This window comes from Diabrotica undecimpunctata, chromosome 8, assembly GCF_040954645.1.
Source record: "Diabrotica undecimpunctata isolate CICGRU chromosome 8, icDiaUnde3, whole genome shotgun sequence".
Taxonomy (NCBI): domain Eukaryota; kingdom Metazoa; phylum Arthropoda; class Insecta; order Coleoptera; family Chrysomelidae; genus Diabrotica; species Diabrotica undecimpunctata.
In genome coordinates, this window is record NC_092810.1 from 111098984 (window position 1) to 111121180 (window position 22197).

The 22197-nt window shown below is 32.1% G+C and overlaps 1 protein-coding gene across 3 annotated transcripts in view; it reads right to left on the reverse strand.

The window, feature by feature from the left end:
- The window catches only part of LOC140447846 (uncharacterized), an 83787-nt gene that overhangs the window by 40085 nt on the left and 21505 nt on the right, over positions 1-22197 (reverse strand). For all 3 annotated transcript variants that reach the window (XR_011951642.1, XR_011951641.1, XM_072540740.1), the window contains 2 exons: positions 5455-5577; positions 5276-5398 (listed from right to left, as the gene is read on the reverse strand). Coding sequence is in view for 1 of the 3 variants with exons in the window: in XM_072540740.1 (XP_072396841.1) it covers positions 5276-5398; positions 5455-5577 (246 nt within the window). In the remaining 2 variants the exon portion in view is untranslated. The remainder of the gene's footprint in view (positions 1-5275; positions 5399-5454; positions 5578-22197) is intronic.

The window sequence follows — 22197 nt, forward strand, 5'->3', positions numbered from 1 at the left end:
ACTTTACTTGTTCAAATATAATTAAAAATAAAATCTATAATTTTTTTTTTTTACTGATAATTAATTTAATTATATGAGAGCACTTATCTTCCCAAACTAATTCTTTTAAATAGAGAGCCACCGCGTTGGGTGCCAAATTGTTATGATGTATTTTTTGTTTGAATGATGAGCAATGAGTATTTTTAATAATATAGGGTTTTTATCGCGGTTCTCAAAGAATTAGTTTGTAAGTACTTTTTTAAATTATCTTTATTATAACTATTATGGAACACACATATATATCTAACCTAGCCAATGTAAATTTAAAATAAACTATCTTTAAATTGATACTCTTATAAAACTAATTAAATTCTATAGACAATGTAAAATTTAAACAAACTACTTATCTTCAAAATTGAAATTGTTATGACATTAACTAAATTATATTAACAAAATTTTGTACCTTTCTTTCACTGAATGCCTAAATGAACTGTTTTCCACTATATAGATTCTAATCACCACTGAATGTCTTCGTACTTCAGTTATCCTTGTTTTTGTGAAATTTCTTTTTCCAATTATCAGCTTCTACCAATTTAAGATATATTTTTCTTCACCAGCATTTATATACCACCAAGCAAACCAGCAAACACCATTTATATTTATTCTTCTTTTCAATATACCAATATCCAATTATTATAAGTTGATTTATACTAATCTCCAATCATAATATAATTTTAATTCCTTCCAATGTCCATCCAATATTCTTCTAATATACTTTTATAATCTTCAATAATTATTTGTGTATAATTATAAATGTGCATTAAATATATGCATAATTTTTAATCTTCATTTAACTCACTATATTAAACAATTGGACTATCTCCAACTAACTTTCATATTTCTTATTAAACTGCTTGACTGAATCTACTAACTTTCATAATAAACTGCTTGACTTCTGACTAAAAACTCAAAAACTTCCTTCTGACTAAAAACTGCCAAAAACTGCCATATTTATATCTTTTGGATATTCCAGAACCATCTGGTAAGAGATCATGTTCCAATTTGTTCCATTACTTTCATATAGATGTTCTCGAAAAAAATATCTGTTCGATCCACCGCCATAATCATTATTTCGAGAATGTTCGACTGTAAACAATGGTCACACTCTACACTCTGGATAATTCGTTAATGTTCCATTGATAATTTTGTTGACATTTAGGCTTTTCAGATCAGAATAAACATTTAAATTAGTAACTAACACTCTAATTTAACAAAATACACATTTCAAACAATATATTATTATAACCCCACTTTATATTCGTAAATATTCTTAAACGTCACTTCAGAGTATAAATATCTGTCTATCACTCACTGTATAGTTGGTTGCCTAGGCACATGGCTCACTTAAATCTATTTACAACATTAAAATTACTAAAATACAACTTTTTACAATTATTATATGCTAATTTATTAAAAATGCCCTCACATAAATATATTTTTATTAAATTCTCTAATATATAACTTCTTAAAATAATCAAATACTTTTTTATATCTAATATTATGTAGTATATAACTTATAAATTATTTTCTATAAACCCCAATTGTCACAATATATATATATATATATATATATATATATACATATATAATATATATATATATATATATATATATATATATATATATATATATATATATATATATATATATATATATATATATATATATTGTCATACTTTTTCTTTTCCAACCAAAGAAAAATAAATAAAAAAATCCATCGAAATAAAATTTCAAGATATCAATATAGACAAATTGTATATAGTAATTTAAGATAAGATTTAGTGTAGATAAGAATAGAAATTTGTTTGGCAAACGACCTGTTTCCGTTGCAAACAAAATTATCAAAAAACCTTTTGTTTAGAATTAGAAGACATTTTACCTGCAAGTTAATCTTTTTCATTGTTTGTATAGTCGAGTATTAAATGACCATATTTTAATCTTTTGAAATATGTATAAATGATGTATTGAAAAAAAAAACCAATTTTAAAGTAAGCTATTTAGTTTTCTCTGAAACCGAAATTAGGCTTTTCCAAAATCATGATAAACACAATTTAAGCTTTTTGATTGGACGGTCGTTTTTAAAATGGGAATTTGGTGAGTCGATCATGAGAGAGGAGAAGTTAGTGATATTTTGGTCATCGAAAGGAAACAGTCGTGTGTCTCAAGACAGGGTGTGGTTCGTGAGTTTTGGATACCGGCGTAACGAAAAGAAGTGAATAGTTTGAAGAAGGAGATTAAAAGAGGTCCTTGTATCTACCGTGGGCATTTTATAAAGTATATGTGAAAGTATTCTTACGGCATCAAGTTCACAAAAGGAGGTCCTGGTGTCAAAAATAAGTAGCGGAGTTTGGAGAAGTGAATCAGGTGTTTTTTGTGTAGTCTGAAGGAGGTTTGCAGAGACGTAAAGAAGGAGCCGAGGTGCCAAAGAGGGGAGATCACATCTTTGAGGAGACTGGACTTTTCTGGGTATGTTCCAACATACAACTCAAGAAGAAAATAAACTGTAAGTGTTTGTACAATTGAATTTAATATCTGTGAAGGATCGTTTCGACATCATGTTCATTAGCATTCAAATTTAAGAACTGAGGTTTGTTAGGCTAATCAAAAGTTTAAAGTTTTGTGGCTTCTTTTTTTTTCAAGTAAAGAAATTTTTAAGTAAAATTGGTTTTTCACGTAATATAAATGTATGTAGCTTTATAATCTTATTATCATAATAATTTGATTTATTTTCTTGTATGCTGATTGATAAGATAACGACAGAATTTAATAATTGTTTTATTCGTTCATATAAAATAAAGAAACGTAAATCTTTGTAATATAATATATTTGTATTATTATCCTTTCTTCTCTATCCCGATAAAAGACAACTAGAAAATCTTTTGAATCCATCGAACACAGGTAATATAAGGATTATTTCACTTTTGATAACAGATAAGTTATAATTTTTTTATTGGCTCAATAAACTAAGTTTGAACTCAAAATAAACAATCATAACAATATATATATATATATATATATATATATATATATATATATATATATATATATATATATATATCAAATATATATATATAATATTAAATATATCTACAAAAGGAAGATTTTTATTCCCGATAGAGAAAGAGAGATATCTTCTGTCTCTCTCTTATTCATATCTTACATATGTAATGATTTCACCCATTCACTACCGTGCAAATTTCCAACGTCGACCGCGCGTATAGAAGTATAACTTCAATAATTAAAGAAAAATACGACACAATAGCACACACTAGATAATAGGTTCAATATCAATGCTGTTGCTGAATTGACATAAGAATAAGGCGCAATATTTAAATATGTTGGTGTTACCTGTATTATTACCGAAAATCATATGATTTTATCATGCAGAATAGGTGCCGCCCTATTCTCCTGTGACAAGCTATGACGCATGACAGTGCTTATGCCAAAATCCGCATGACAGTGCTTATGACAAAATCATATGACAAATCACACAGTATAAACATGTAAATTTCACTTATGACCAAATGATATGACCAATCACATGATGAATCATGTAGTGTAAAGTCGACGTAACGTCGAGGTTTACACACAACTGAATCGCACGTCAAATGTTTTTCCAAAAGAGACCTGACAGGCACCAATATTCGAGCAACGATGTAACTGCTATCTAGCGGCCAGGAGACGTAGTACATTTACGTCATTATTTTTCCTAATAGAGGTGTTTATTAAGAACCTAATTGGCGATGTCAAACGAAAGAGGCGGCACGGTGCGGTAAAAATTTGAACTAGTGCACGTAGGATAACAAAACATTTTGTATTTATTTATACACACATGACATAGTTATAAACATTTTAAATATTATTAAATAAAGCACAATAAGGTAACAAAATGTTAAAAAGTATTGTTCTGCACCCACCGCAATGCAGTAATTATCGATCGGAAAGAATAAGTATGCACTTTTTTCCTCATGACAAAAATTTACAAGATCGTACATGACATTCCTTCGTTTTTTTTTTTTCATAAGTACATTCTTTTATTTTATTTTGAAGTGCCACAATTTTAGTTTCTTAATTTGTTGTAATTAATGTAACAAGTCTTAAATGTATTAATATTTGTTTTACCAATGTTCATATTAAAGTTAAGTTCTCCTATTGTACAGAAGTGATCAGTAGTAAAATGTAAATATAATATTGTATAATTTAGTTACTATTAGGACATTTACAATATGTAAATATATTAAATGTCATAATAGTAACTAAAGACAAACTGCTAAGTAAGACTTTAGATTAGAAAAAGTTAGTTAGTTTAGGTTAGAAATAAATTACTTATTATTCGATCAGTAAACAAATCGTAATATTGCTTGTTTTTTATGCTAATCAAACATAAAAAAATTGTACCATTTTGGAATAATAGTGATATAAAAACAACCAAGTGTTTTATTTATATGTATTTAGGAAATAATATATCATATTATATTTGCCACACCACAAAACGTGGCCAGCCTTTAACAAGGCCTCGCCTTCTTTTAAAGGTTTTTTTGTGTCTCCTATATATTTCAAAATATCGAGCAGACTAACTTCAATTTCTTTATTTGCCATTGCATTAACAAAAAATAATAAATACAGATAATTTTTACACACAACAATGATTCACCTACAAAGATTATGGAAGCTCTGTTTTGTTTTCCTACGTGCGTGATCGGCTGATCATCTGTCAAAGCGCCCCCTATAGTTCGTTGACATCGCCAATACAGTCGTTAAGTCAAATTGTTATAAATTTGCAGTTATGTCATTGTTTCACCGGAACAGCGATATGATGATTGCAACTTAGATTTTAGACCATGCACAACTTTTTATAAAGCATATTTTTTTCATAAAATTAATAATAAAAACCATTATGTTAATTTTCTGTTAAAAAATCATAAACATGTCTTAGTTGAGGTATTTTCAAGTAGTTTTAATAGAAATTTAAAAAAATTATAGTTTCTCACTGCTTGACTTTTAATCGGTTAATATCAGTTCAATATTGCCATCATAACTTTAGACATAAGAACATTTATATTAGTTATCTAAATTACAAAATTGGCTCATAAAAAAAAACAATTTCTTTAAGACAGCTTTGACCATCCAGTAAATTTTAACGGATGCTCCTCTTCAGATAAAACATTTGTAATCAACCCATCAGATGATATTGAGATGACAACAAAACAAATAACACAATAATTCCTTGTCTTACCTGAGTTATCTTCAAATTCATTCTTCAGATCCTCAAGATATGTGGATGTGGATAACTGACTCTCAATATATCTTGGATAATCTTTAACAAAACCTTTTTTAACTTCAGCTTTTATTTCCATACCTAATAAATACAAATTAGATCACATTGTTTAGCACTGATTTTATTACTTGTATTACCTGAATTGTCTCCTGGTTCATTCTTCAAATCTTCAAGATTTGTGAAAGAGGATAACTGACTCTCTATATATCTTGTATCGCCTTCAACGAACTCTTCCTTAATTTCAGTGTTTACTTCCATAGCTAATAAATATAATACAAATAAATCAAATGGTTTAAGCAAATCTTTGCATATGCGTCTATATTCTTTGATTTAGGGCCAACTTTTTATTACTTGTATTTACCTGAATTATATTCTGCGTGCTTATTCAGTAATTATGGACGAAAAGTTCAAATTTTAATGTTTGGTGGTGAAAAGTCTACAAAAATATGTGATTTCTTAACAGATTCTTAAATCATAACAAAGAAAGGTAGAGGCAAAGGAATTATATCGGCGGCCAAAGTAAAAATATGCGTCTATATTCTTTGATAAAAAGTCATCGAGCAAAAAGACAAAAGAGGGAATGTAAAGGTAGTGGGGGCAAAAATATTGTTAGATAGGAAGTGCCATCTTGAGAGGCCAAATTAAACAAGGAAAGAGAGTCTTTCCTTGTTTAAGAAATCAAATTTAGTTGGGTTGTGTTATTATTTGTCCCAACTGTCACATGAAATCTTATTTATATTGAAGTTTTTTAACAATTGTTTCACATTTGAGACTGTTATCGTTAATATTTAATTAAAATTTTCTCGTCTAAGACACATTCTGAAAACTATTTTATAGCTACTGTTAATAAGTGTCGGAAAATTTAAATTTGGCGCATTCGCATTTCCGGATATGTCCGCCATCAGAGGCCACTTTTTTGGTCGCCTTTTCATAACGATTAGATTCCCTCTTTTGACTTTTTGCTCGATGTAAAAAGTATAGAAAGTGCGGTTAAGTTAGCTACACATGAAACGTCAAAATTGCGTTGCGGTGTTGCCATGTCCTTATTATGTATATGTTTTATGCGTCAAATATGCTTTGAAACAGTACATTTTTATTTTATTATTTTATAGGATCTGGTCTTTTTTTAAAAATTTTTAAATTTATATAAAACACGAACGAATGATTATTTGTTTTTGATATTAGTTGCAGTTAGTTATTTTTTATAATTTGCCATTGGTAGATTAGCGGATAAACTTGGCAATACTGTTAAAACTTTCAAAACACTATTTGCCAGATTACAACAGATGTTCAGATTTCATTTTATGACTATTTTCTTATAATTTTGGGATGAACAGAGATATGTAAGATACATATCTTACATATCTCTGGGATGAAATCGGTACCATCGAGCAAAAAGACAAACCTCTGATGGCGGACATATCCGGAAACGCGAATGCGCCAAATTTAAATTTCCTGACACTTCACAATAATCATACAGTGGTGTAGGGGTTCTAATTTATCTATTTATTTGTTATATTACATAATATTAATATTACATAATATTAATACATAATACACTTTTTTTTAACACTAGAACATAATAAAGTTTTAATTAAATAATAAAAAATAATAGTCTAAAATGTGAAACAATTGTTAAAAAACTAGAAAATACAAATAATCTTTCATGTGACAGTTGGGACAAACAATAACATAACCCAACTAAATTTGATTTCTTAAACAAGTAAAGAGTCTCTCTTTCCTTGTTTAATGTGGCCTCTCAAGATGGCACTTCCCGTCTAACAATATTTTTGCCCCCACTACCTTTACATTCCCTCTTTTGTCTTTTTGCTCGATGAATGGTACCTGAATACCGTTTTGTTTTTGTTAATGTATTAGTTAGTTACTGGAACTTGTTCAGATCATCCCTATATTTAAATTATGTGAATTTTTGTGTTCAGTAAGCAAAATTTCAATTTAAAATATTGCATAAATTTAATTAATATTATATCGCATGCTCTTTCGTTATTTATTAAAACGACATGGCAACACTGTCAAATAAAAAACTTTCCTTCATTTGTAGCCAACTTCACCGTTCACCGGCACTTTCTATATACTTTGCCGGCAAAGAATATAATATAGCGAGTGCTGGTGAAGTTAGCTACAAATGAAGGAGTTTTGTATTTGGCAGTGTTGTCATGTAGTTTTAATAAATCACGAAAGAGCATGCGAAATATAATTAATTAACTTTATTCAACATTTTTTTAAGGTTTTAAATGAAGTTTAATTAATTTAAATTTAATTTATTATAATTTAAATTAAGTTTTCAAATTTAACTAGACATCTTTCCCGATATATTTTTACTTTGTTATTCATATTTTATAGATTAAATTGTCAATAATGATAGTTTAATCTCGGCGACGTAAATTTGAAAAAATACAATTGGAGACAGCTTTTCTTAAGTCTACTTTTCGTTCCATCAGTTTATTTACGTGAGTACTTGTTTTTCAGTTATATCAAAATTAGTAATCTGTCGACATAACACCCTTGTTCAACTGTGTAATTTTATTTTTGTAGTTAATTTTTTTTGTTGGCCTAGGCCGTTTTTTATGTTCTTTGTTAGTTTTTTTTTGTAGGATGTCTATAGAAAAGGTCATATTGTGGTTTCGTTGGTCCTTACCACTTGGGGCCCACACAGTGCGGGGATTTGCAGTGTCTGTCGACTATTTAGAGCTAAAAACTATCCTCTATTGGTTGGTTTATTTTTTTCTCTGCGTTTTTTTTTCTTTCTGGTGATATTGTTTATTTTCTTGTTTAATTTTCTTTTCAGTATTTACTTTATTTTCGCTCACTACTTTTTATTTGATTTTACTTCACTTTTATTTTGTTTCTTTATTTATTCCGCTATTTGTTGTTTAGGCCTTTTGTGTTTCCATCGGTGGAAAGCGTCATATCTCATGATCTCTCGCAGTATGGGACTATTCTTCGTTCACAAATTGTTGAGAGCACGAAATATGCCCCAAACTCATAAAACGGTCGTAAATCATAGGCGTTCCTAAGGTGTTTATTCATTAAATAATAATATAATGTTTTAATACTGTTATATATAATATCGTTGCCGTTAATGCAAAATGTCGTATGTTAAAAAATGCACTTTTCAGGAGACAAAAAAAACTGAATAATATTTATTGTGTGAGTAGTGTTTTTCTCCAAATTAGAAGATATACTTAAAGACAAAGGACAATATGTATTGTATATCTTCTAATTTGGAGAAAAACACTACTCACACAGTAAATATTATTCAGTTTTTTTGTCTCCTGAAAAGTGCATTTTTAAACATATGACATTTTGCATTAACGGCAACGATATTGATAATATTTTAATACTAATAGATTTAGCAAAAAAACAATTAAAACTTTCACGACTAATGTTGGTTATTATATTATATTAATAAAAATAAGAATTTAACCATTACCAATTTTGTAAATAAGAATACCTTATCTCTTTGGATATTTCAATACTAATCTTCGCGTTTAATCACTTTACTAGAAAACCTGGAATTCATATCCGAAGGTACTATTCGTTGCAAGATAATTAAGATGGAATTCCCCAGATTTTTAATAATATAATTATATTCGAAACTTAACTTGAAAGGGTGAAGTTATTACGAGCGAAAACAATTTTTTTGTTTAGTACGTTTTTGATCGCATGTAATTTACGGCTCGTCGGTGTTTCCGCGTCTACGGCAGTAATTAGCGTCTCGAATATTTCTTTTGCGAATTATATGCAGTGCGTGAGTGATTTTTTATTCCATATACCTACGAACATATACGTACCTTTCGCTCGTGCTCGTTTTGTTGGATTGTTTGTGATGGCTTCATCATCAAGTTTTACACCGGTACTGTTGCGTACAGTCAGTAAGTCTGTCTATTCACCAAGAGAGAAGACTATTGTCCTGAATGTTCACGATGCTCTGGTTTCTCAGAATCCCACAAACACTGTTCGCAACATAGTCGAAAGTTGTGCCAACATGACTGGCGTAGAAGAGTTAACTTTATATAGGTTCCTATCAGAAAGGAAAAAACTCGGTATAGCTAACCCAAACACAAACGAAAACTTAGAGAGAGGGAAAAAGCCTATTGAAATTGATGAATTTGCCAAAAATGGTATTCGAAGGAAAATTCATGGATTTTTTTTCAAAAAAGAAATACCAAACCTAAACAAAATTTTACAAGAAGTTAGAGACGACCCGGATTTGCCTCATATCGGACGAACTAAATTGTGGCAAGTTTTAAAAGAATTAAATTTCCAGTGGGAGAAATCAGACCGAAAATCACTTTTGATTGACCGGGAGGAGAAGATGATGTTGGAGAAGAAATTATCTAAGATTCATACGAAAATTCCGGGCTGAAGAAAGGCCCATCTTCTACTAGGATGAAACGTGGGTAAACTCAGGTCATACTCTAAAAAAAATTTGGTCAGATAAAAATATATTAAGCTCCAGGCAAGCCTTTATGGAAGGTTGGTCTACTGGTATCTCCCCACCTTCTGGTAAAGGCAGTATATTAATAATTTCTCACATTGGCAGTGAAAAACGATTTGTTAAGCATGGTTTGTTGGAATTTCATTTCAAAAGCACAAAAGACTATCACAAGGAGATGACAGCTGATGTTTTCGAAGAGTATTTTGAGCAAATGATTGAACACATACCACCAAATTCAATTATAGTATTAGATAATGCACCTTATCATTCACGACTAGTAGAAAGACTTCTAACGAATGCGTGGAAGAAACAGGATGCGCGGGACTGGCTGCGGAATAAGTATCTGCCTTACGAAGATGGAATGGTAAAAGCAGAACTTTTAAAAATTGCCCGGAAACACAAATCTAAGTTCAAGAAATACGTAGTTGACAAAATGGCGGAAAGGCGTAACATCACAGTCTTTAGACTTCCACCCTACCACTGCGAAATAAATCCAATTGAACTCATTTGGGCACAAATGAAAAGTTATGTGGCTAGAAAAAATACGTCATATAAAATACAAGCTGTACGTGAAATGTTATACGAGTCTTTATAACATATTACAAAACAAAACTGGAAAGATGCAGTAAGACATGTAATAGAAGAAGAACAAAAAATGTGGGATCTTGATAACATAATTGATGCGACCGTAGAGATTATTAACCTAATTATTAACGCTCAAGACGACTCGGATTCCGAAGTTGATCCTATTTATTTTGAATTTGAATAGTTTTCTAATCGTAATTATATAAGGTAAGTAATAGTAGTTGTAACCGTAAGGTATTAAAGGGGAAAGGCGCAAAATGTCGCCTGTCAAAATGTTCAATGTGTTTTAAATGTATCCATTTTTTTTTCAAATCCTGAGAAAACTAAAAAGCATTTTTGAAAAATATAAAGGCAGAATGAAATATTTTTAGAATAAATAAAAAGTTTCTTTTGCATGCAATATTTTCAATTAAAAATTATACTATATTTTCTCTTTTATTTTCACCCCTGTTACATAACATATTAAAATAAACATTGTAGAAGTTTTCAGGGACTTTCTGCCCTGAGTAATAATGTAATCTTTCATTCTGCGTTTAAATTTTTCAAAAATATTTATTAATTTTCTCCGGATTCGAAAATAATGGATACATTTAAAACACATTGGAAATTTTGCCAGGTGACATTTGGCGCCTTTTTCCTTAATTAAATAAATGTATCTTTTACAAATGGCAAGAAACTTTTTATTTTTGAATAAAATAAATAAGTTTTATTAAAAAATACAATTTACATAAGTACAATTTAAAAAATATATTTATTTAGTTCAAATAAATGTTTCAATCATATACTCTACGACACTGGTCGTTCATATCTAACCATTCAAAATACCCCCGTAATAGGATTATAAGGTATTGTATTCCTTCAGATATAAGGTGGGTTTTTACTATTATATCGTATTACCTATCCTCTCTGTATTTCAGTTTTCTAATTAGGGTTAAACTTGTAGTGAGCTATCAACAAATTGTGAACCGACTATAGGGTGATTTTCCAGTTCTGCGATTTTGTCCTGGCTCTTCTTCTTCTAAATGTGCCTATCTTCTAGAAATCTTGACGACCACATTGACCCATCTTATTCTATTCAAAACAGCTCAAAATAGATCAGTTGACGTTAGACCAGTCCATTTCCTAAAGGCCGTATGACACTATGCATTTTCTTGTATCATTTCTTATATCGTTTCTAATATAGAAAGTTATTTATGTTTTCTTGTATCGTTTCTTGCACGTACAATTGTGCTCTGTATGACACTATGCAAGTTCTTTTATCGGAAATTGTATGTGATTCGGCACATGATTGGTCGAAATTTCGACACATATAAAAATAGAACTGCAGTACCTGAGGACCCCAAGCCAGATGCTACTGATTATTTTAAAAAATACTGTGGTTCAAAAATGAAAGAAATAAAATGTCCCAATATTAAAACTAAATTGGAAACCACAATTTTTCAACATATTCAACAGGCTGTAATGGAAGACAGAAATAAATAATTTGGTTGTAATAATTTATTTGTTTTTTTTTTACAACTTATGTGTTTGAATGGCATGCTCTTGAAATTCTACTCTCTTATTTGGAGATATAAAATAATCTTTAAACTCATCACGAATTTTTAAAGCGGTTATGTATTGTTTTTAGTAATACATCTCCTCCTACTTTCAGTACCTAGTTCCGATACTATTTAATCCACTCCCTGTGATTTATTGTTTTTCAATTTGGCTACTGCTGTTCTAATCTTGGTTATTGTTGGTGGGCATTTTTCTCTGATGTCTGCTTGGTCTAATTGTATATCAAAGTTCCCCTCCAGCCGCCATTATGACAGAAGTTTTACGTTTTTGCTTTTGCGGCTTTGCGCACAAATTGGCGCACTTCTTGTACAAGAAAGTGCAGCGGACACAAATTCTTGTATCGTTTCTGATATAAGAACTTATACGATTGTATGACACTATCCATTTTTTTGTTAATCAGAAACGATATAAGAAATGATACAAGAAAATGCATAGTGTCATACGACCTTAAGATTGGCCAACCAGGATATACGTCTACGTCCAGGGCCTCTCTTGCCCTGTAGAATCAACTGTAGAAGTCGGTATTTATCATTACGCATGATGTGGCTGAAGTTAAGCCAATTTTCTTGGTGGTTTTTTATGGTGTTAATAATTTCTTTGTCTTTTCTTAGCCTCTGGAGAATAGTTATGTTACTTGTGTGGTGTATATATGAGACCCTCAACATACGTCGGTAGCACCACATTTCAAATGGCTCCAATCGTTTTATGGCATATTCTGTAAGGCTCCAGCTTTCTACTTCATAGAGGAGGACACTAAAGACGTAACATCTAAGAATTCTTATGCGGATATTGATACTTAAAGATAAGTTGCAGAGAATCTTGCTAAGGCTGTAAAAGAGCTTCTGGCTTTTTCAATACGAGTTTTTATTTCGTAGCTGTGATCCCAAGTCTCCTTAATATTGCAGCCAAATAGCATATTTTTTCAACTCTTTCTAACGGTGTATCGTTAATTGTGTGGGCGTTTATGCCGGTGTTCTTACTAATGGTCATTATTTTGTCTACTTGCAATTTAGTATTAGGCCGTATTTGTTACATGCTTCTACAACGTTATCCATCATCCTTTGGAGCCCCTGCACACTATCTGCCAGCAACACTGTATCGTCTGCTTCTAATGTTGTTTATAAGTTGGCCATTTACGGCAATCCCATCTTACGGTTCGTCCAAGGCCTCTCTAAAGATGTTTTCAGAGTATATGTTAAATAATGTCGGTGACAATATGCAACCCTGTCTAACTCCTTTTTCGACTGTGAAGATCTCGGACAGTTCATTTTCTAATCGTACTGTTGCTTTTTGTTTGAGATATAAGTTTGAGATCAGTCTTATATCCTTACCATCGAGTCTTGATGTTTTTAGGATATCGATTAGTTTCCCATGTGGGACTTTATCAAATGCCTTCTCGAAATCAATGAGACATGCATACACATCGCAGTTGACACCCTGGCTTTCTGTATTAGAACTTGCAAACTAAGAAGTGCTTCCCTCGTTCCGAGTCCTGCTCTGAATCCAAATTGAACTTCACTCAGGTGTTCTTCTATTTTTGTGTATATGCGCGAGTGAATGATAGTAAGGAGTACTTTAAGTACATGATCAAACTAATTAATCTATATTCTTCACATTTTCTAGCGTTGGCTTTTTTAGGAAGTGGAATGAATATTGATAGTAGCCAGTCTTTTGGCAAGTAACCAGTCTCGTAGATGTTATTAAATAGCTTCGTAAGAGCTGTGATTTGGTGTGCCTTTAATAGCTTTAAAATTTCACCATGCACCTCATCAGGTCCTGGTGATTTCCCATCTTTAATCCGCTTAATGGCCATAGTTACTTCTTCGTTTGTTATTACTGAGCCGTAAGGATTGTTTATTTCAGTCGGACTTCGAATCTTCGAATTCGCATCTTCGAATAACTCTTGTATATATTCTTTCCATCTTCGTAATTTATCTTCAATGGTAGTCAAAATTTGGCCTCCAATGTCTGTCTTAAACAACTATGCCTGTATTGCGTTGTTTTCTTGTATTCTGTACCTCTTTAATTTTTTTGTGCATATGGAAATCGTCATGTTTGCGTTGTAGCGTTCCAACTTCCATACATTTCTCCGTCAGCCATGCTTCTTTTGCTCCTTTTATCTCCTTTAGTATAGTCTTATGCAGCTTTTTGTATTCGTTGTCATTTCTACCTTTTAATTTTCTTCGCTCTTCCGTCATCTGCAATATTTTATCTGTCATCCATTCTTGTTTCTTTTCTCTTTTTGATTTTAGATATTCATGCAAAATTGTGGTAATAGTTGTCTTCATTTCGTTCCACTGTTCTTCTATGGCGCTAGTAGTGTCTTCAACTATTTTCGTAAAATTCTTATTAATTTCTGTTTTTACTTTTTTCTGGGTGTCATTTTCTTTTACTAGTTTTATATCTATCTTTGGCCTCATTTTCTTATGAATTATTTTGAGTCGTATTGTAACGGGATTTAATTAAGCATCCAGAAATCAGATCTAAGTAACCCAATTCAGTTTAAAAATTTAAAATCCTTTTAATATTATTCATTGCTTATTGCTCAATACGATTGTTTATTTATGACATTGAAAATATCGGTGTAACTAGAACACGCGCTGACCTAGTGAAATTTGCAATGTAACCAAAAGCTTATTTAATAATGTGTACAAATTATATTAAAAAAACATGAATGCCTAAACAGACGCACTCGAGTTAAATACCCGGAAAATAACAGGAGTAGATTATTAAGAATTAAGAGTTAACAGTCGAAGCTAGTGTTGTCATCCGTCAACTGGGTACCCTCTCTATTATTATACTTAGAGAACCAATAAAGTAATTATGAGTATCCAGTGAGTTGATGGAAGCAATCTAATAAACATTATATGATTATCCAACATTATTATATGGCGATCCTAGACCAGACGGAAATGGAGCAGATATAAAATAGGAGAAAAGACGTCGAAGGACGAGGTACAGGAGAATGGAGTTATAAACAGTAATTTCATCGTAAAAAACAAAGATGTCAAATAAGATATGGAGCTGAAAGTACTGCTATACATAATCACGACAGTTTTATTATTGAAGTTAGTATGGTCAGTATAGAAGGCGCACAGGAGAAATTTGAAAAGGGACATCCATCGAGGCATAGTAGCAAGATCAACGGCAAATCTAGACGTTTAAAGTGGTAAGTCTGTATTATCTGTTTTTATACTTCCTTGCACGATTTATTGCACATTTTTATGAATGAATAATATAATACATATTTTTTTTAATACGATTAGGTCACTAATTTTTAATAAGACTATGACCTTTATTTTTATATATATTATATTTACCTCAAGATATTCATGTTATTGACATGGTTTTAATCTATTTATTTAATTATTATTATTAATCTATTTTATTATTATTATTATCTTTGACTATTTTATTACTATTAGTCTATTATTGACAATTTTTAGCAAGTGCAATAGGTTTTATCATATTTATATAATTTTATATATGTATATAATGTTTTTGACAATTTTATCATATTCCTTAAGACTATCGAATTTATGTGTTCATTACGAAGTACAAGAATAACGCAAATGGAAATTCTCATGAATAAATGAGTAGCAACAAGGTTTGTTGGGAAGATTTCGTCAAAATAATTGATGAAATTACACAGTAAGTATTGAAGTAAAGCAAAAGGGTCGTGAAGAAAGACGTACCTAAAGCTAAAGAAGTTAAAGAAGACGTGACGACACAATTAGTCGAATTATACAATAAATTCATCAATTTAATAAGAAAAAATTGGGAGACGTTAACGGACAAACAAAGAGAGACGTGTAACAAATATTTTGGCAGAAGCAGGGATAAAGTTTTGCGCTCGTTTCAAGTAGTTAATACAAGAGTAGTAGTTCCTAGCTCGATACATAAGCTAATCAACATGGAAATAGAAGAGAAACAAAGTGACAAGGATTTAGAAGACGAAACAAGCGACACAGAGCAATAAATAAGTATGGCTCTAACAATCAACGAATTTTTAAATATCGCAAGCAAGGTGTTGCCCAGTGAGTTTGATTGAAGCGCAGTTAAACTGCAGTCATTTTTAGATGCATTAGAACTCCTTGAGAAAATAGCGATAGGGCACCAGGAAACAGCGATAACATTAATCAAAACAAGATTAACCAATAAGGCCAGAAAACTTATAACTACAGAAGGTACAATCCCAAGAATAGCAGCGGCACTGAAGAGAGAACTGAGAGGCGACAATCCGAAGACGGTAATAGCTAAATTGGCGAAGAAAAGACAAGGACATAAAGATGCAGCGATCTATACATCTAAAGTTGAAGAATTAGCATAACAGTTAAAAGTTGCATACATAGCGGAAGGAATGCCATTGGAACTAGCGAAAAAATGTACAACGTAAACTGTAGTTGCAACAATGAAATGCAACATCAACACAGAAAAAGCTAAATTAATATTGGAAGCATGTAACTTCACAACCACGCACGAAGTAATGTCCAAATCTGTATCGATCGACGCTAAGAGAGGATAGCACCAGTATAGGAGAGGATATCACAACAAATATGACAAGGAGAGAAGACAAACTTAAACTCGACTTAAACTTAACAAATTTCGTACAAATGAAAACAGGAATCCTAAGACAGACAAATACATTTATCATAGACACAGGAGCCGATGTTTCTATACTCAAATGTACACAAGATTTTATGCAAGAACATGTGAAACCAAACACAAAAGCGAAAATAAAAGGAGTAACTAAAGGAGAATTGCAAACAATGGGAGAAATCGAAACAGCACTAGAAGTAAAAGAATGTCGATTTGAACATATATTTCAATTAGTAGAATCTAACTTTCCCATTCCAACGGACGGAATGATTGGGAGAGACTTCATTTCTGATGACAATCTGAAAATGCACATTAAAGGCGACGGAGACTGTTATGTTAGTACGTACATTTTAGATAACAGAGATAATGACACGATAATAATACCGCCTAGATGCGAAATTTACAGAATAGTAAAAAATTTTCAAACACTAAAGAACGACAGAGTAGTGGAACCACAGGAGATACTACCTGGAATATTCATAGCGAGAGCAATGATCCGTGCATCAAAATGTTGAATACAACCTACGAAATGGTAAAGGTAGAGACAAACACAATCAGAACACTAGACATTAGATTGTTTAGCATATATAGACTGATCAATGACAGTAAAGATAGGAAGAAGGAATTACGGGACTCACTTAAGTTAGATATCCCAGAATACACACGCGATAAATTGCTATCTTTATGTGCGGAATACTCAGATATATTCGCCCTAAGGCACGACATGCTAACATGTAACAACTTCTACGAACAAAAACTGAGAGTGAAAGACCAAACCCCAGTATACATCAAGAATTATAGGACACCGCATGCACAAGCAGAAGAGTTAAACAGACAAGTACAGAAATTGAGAGACCAAGGAATTGTAGAACCATCTACATCAGAATACAATAGCCCGATAGTGCTCGTACCGAAAAAAGCGATACCTGGAAATAAAGCATGGAGATTATGCATAGATTTTAGACAAATGAACAAAAAAATAGTCACAGACAAATTCCCATTACCAAGAATATACTCAATACTAGATCAACTAGGGAGAGCAAAATGGTTTTCAGTGATAGACCTACTGTCAGGTTTTGACCAAATACCATTAGAAAAATCATCAAGGAAATACACATCATTTAGCACGGAGAACGGAGCATTTCAATTCACCAGATTACCTTTTGGATTAAACGTAAGCCCGAATAGCTTTTCAAGAATGATGCCCATAGCTTTTTCAGGTTTAACCCCGGACAACGCATTTCTTTACATGGACGATATAGTAGTAATAGGAATATCAGAAAAGCATCATTTAGATAACCTAAAAAAGACATTTGAGACATGTCGAAAGTTCAACCTAAAATTTAACCCAGAAAAATGTCAATTTTTTAGAAGAGAAGTCACATGTTTAGGACATGATCTTTCTCAGGAAGGAGTATCACCAGATAAAGCAAAATATGCAACAATTGAACAAAATCCAACACCTAAAACAGCAGAAGAGACAAAAAGATTCGTAGCATTTGTAACTACTATAGATGTTTTATTCAAAATTTTGCTGAAATATGCATACCACTAAAAAGATTATCGAGGAAAGGAGTAGAATTTTTTTTGGTTTAAGGAATGTGAAGAATCATTCAATAAGCTCAAATCATCTCTGATGAAACCACCAATCTTAAAATATCCGGATTTCAGTAAACAATTATTTTTGACAACAGACGCATCCAACGAGAGTTGTTCAGCAATTTTAAGTCAAAACTATAACGGAATAGTTGCAGTATCGCAAAGACTGCCCTAGAGTGGAATCCCCAAGGGAAAAGAAAAAGAACGGTCAAGTAACGGTCGAATCCATCAATTATTTAAAAGAAAAAGAGGTCGCCCAGTACAAACTTGGAGAAGATCCATCATGGACGAGATAAGAGGCCAAGGAAAGTCTTGGAATGAGGTGAAGGCCTTAGCGCAAAATAGAACCCGATGGCGCGTTTTCACTGAAGCTCTATGCTCCACTTAGGAGTTCAAGAACCTTATATATATATATATATATATATATATATATATATATATATATATATATATATAACGGAATAGACCTACCGATAGCATACGCATCAAGAAGTTTTAGTAAAGGAGAAGGTAATAAACTTATAATCATCGAGGAATTACTAGCAATTCATTGGGGAATTAACCATTTCAAATGTTATTTATATGGAGCACCAGCATTTTTGGTAAAAACGGATCATAAACCCTTAACACACCTATTTTCAATGAAGAAACCTACCTCAAAACTTACGAGGATCAGATTAGATCTAGGGGAATACGACTTTGAAATAGAATATATAACAGGGAAAAATAATTACGCGGACTCTTTCGAGAATAACATTGCATCCCTATAGGACTTATACATAGATAAAACGCATATACTAGCTATAACCCGAGCTCAATCAAGAAGAAAAATGGAAGAAACAAGACACAAGGATACAGAAAGTAAACCTACATTACAGTCGGAAGTCCACAAACAACCAGTAAGAAGGGTACTAAATAATTTAGAAGCGCATAGACTATCAATTTATGATATGGCTAAATATATACCCCATGGCATGGCATATACCCATGGCCAAGGGATTCAATCACTTTGATTTAAGGCAAATGTTGGTACAGCTTGATTGGCTGGCGATAGAGAATGCAGTACGTAAAGTAAAGATATACGTAAATGATATTATTTTTAAATTGTGCACAATTGATGAATTTGTAAAATAAGGAAACAAATTATTGAAAAATATAGAAATATACTTTTTCGAACTACCAGAAACAATAGAGGACGACAAAGAAAACGTAGGATAATGGAGGAATATCATAATCACCCGATGTTTGGGGGTCATGTAGGAAATAATAGGCTAATAAAGAAACTAAAGGCAAGATTCAAATGGAAAAACATGGAAAAATACGTAAGAAAATACATTAAACAGTGTCATAAATGCCAAATTAACAAACCGAAAAGACTACATGTCGAGGAATTCGTGATATCGGACACTTCTTCAAAACCATGGGACATAATGTACATAGACACGATAGGTCCATTCCCTAGAAGTAATGAAGGCAATAGATACTGTATCAATGTGTGCAACAAACAAGCCGAGACAATAACTCGCGAAATTTTCGATCATTTTATACCAACATACGGACTCATGAAACAACTCAGAACAGACCAAGGCACAGAGTATAAACATGAAGTAATGCATGAAGTAATGCACGAACTAACAAAAACGTTAAAGATAGAGCACAACTTCTCAACGGCGTACCACCCACAATCGATTGGAAGTTGTGAGAAACTACATAGAACATTAAACGAGTACGTGAGATCATTCATAGATGAAGACAGAGAAAATTGGGACGTGTGTTTCAGAATGTTCACATACTGCTACAACACAACCCCTAACGCGTATCATGGATATACCTACAGCGTTCGAATTGCTGTAAGGCAGGAAAGTAAACGTACCTGAAGACCTTACACGAGACGTTCAATCATGTTACAACATAGATGCCTACTACAATGAGTTACGCTATAAACTACAATTCGCACACGAGAGAGCTAAAACCTTATTAAAGCACAAAAAGGAGCGACAGGTAAGGAATAAGTCAAAAACGACGCCACAACACTTCGAAATAGGAGTCCTGGTCATAAGAGAAGAGAATTGTAAGTTATATATTTATGCAGGTCCTTTCATAACAGAGGTAAATAACGTTAACTGTAAAATTAAGATAGATAACGGTAAGATCAAGGAGGTGCATAAAAATAGGATATAGGCTTCCAGAAACACAGTGAATTACTGATATGTGAAAACAGGAACAATTATATTGATATTGAACATTTTTTTTTGTTGTGTATGTACAGTAATCAGTTGATGATGACACGAAAAATTTTCTTCTTTCGGAAGGGAAGAGTAAAAACAGTTTATGTAATTGATTGAAAACGAACAGCACTCAGAAAATTTTTCTTCTGAGGGATAGGGATGTAATGGGATTTAATTAAGAATCCAGAAATCAGATCTAAGTAACAAAATTTAATTTAAAAATTTAAAATCCTTTTAATAATATTATTCATTGCTTATTGCTCAATACGATTGTTTGTTTATGACATTGAAAATATCGGTGTAACTAGAACACGCTGACCTAGTGAAATTTGCAACGTAATCAACAGCTTATTTAATAATGTGTATAATACAAAAATATATTAGAAAAACATGAATGCATAAACAAACGCACGTGAGTTAAATACCCGGAAAATAACGGGAATAGATTATTAAGAATTAAGAGTTAACAGTCGAAGCTAGTGTTGTCATCCGTCAACTGGGTACCCTCTCTTATTATTCTACTTAGAGAACCAATAAAATCATTATGAGTATCCAGTGAGTTCGAGGTAATCAACCACATGCAGGGGTTAAACTGTCCCTAGAGTTCCACTATATGGAACTCTTGATGGAAGCAATCTAATAAATATTATATGATTATCCAACATTATTATAGTATGTTGATATTTGCAACCAATAGACTATGATGTGAGAAGACATCTGCACCTGGATATGTTTTTGTTGAGGTGATAGAATTTCTAAACCTTTTGTTTATGTTGATAAAATCAATTTGGTTTCTTATGATTTTCCCTGGGGTATCACCGGCTGCTTTTCATGTATAAAATCTTCTTGGATGTAATTTAAATTTATTTATCCTTCATTATTTCCGTCACCACAGTATAAATAACAGTCAGAATGCCCACTCTCAGATGCCGCCTTTGAAGTGTGTCAGCACGCGATCGCCATATTTTAAACGAAAACACAGACAGACTCGGATCACACGGATTAATAAATTTGTGACAAGCTACGACAGAACCGTAATATAAATTTTTAGAGATTCTGTATTATATTTTAGAGAATAATCTATTCTTTAACTAAAAGTACAACATAAAATATTGCATATTATGTCTATGGTTTATGTCGATGGCATCCCAGCATAGTTATTTAAGCACGGTGGAGAGCAGCTCACCAAGGTGATGCGAGAAATTGTTTGTAGAATTTGGTCTGAGGAGCAAATGCCTGAAGAATTGAGCTTAGGCTTAATTTGCCAGTTAAACAAATAGGGAAACCAACTGGAATGCAATAATTACCGCGGAATAACTCTCCTAAATACAGCATACAAGATATTGTCAAATATTTTGCACGAGAGATTAAAGCCTTATACTGAAATGTTTCTAGGAGAATATCAGGCAGGATTCAGGCGTGGACGTTCAACCATTAACCAGATCTTTACACTACGACAGATCCTCGAAAAAGCGCAAGAGTTTAACATAGATATGTATCATATTTTTGTCGATTTTAAAGCGGCATATGACAGTATCTTAAGACCAAGTCTTTACAACGCTATGAATGAGTTCATCATCATCATTGGTGCTACAGCCCTATAAAAGAGCCTCGACCTTCCCAAGTCTATTACGCCCGTCAGTTCTATCCATTGCCAACTGTTGCCAGTTTGCTGCGCCTATTTGTCTACCATCCTCATCTACACCATCCCTCCATCTGAGTTTTGGTCTACCCCTTTTTCTACTTCCCACAGGTTGTGACATAAGGATTCTTCTAGGAGGGTTGTTCTGCTGTGATCTTGCCAGATGTCCTGCCCATCTTAGTCTTCCTATTTTTATAAAGGATACTAC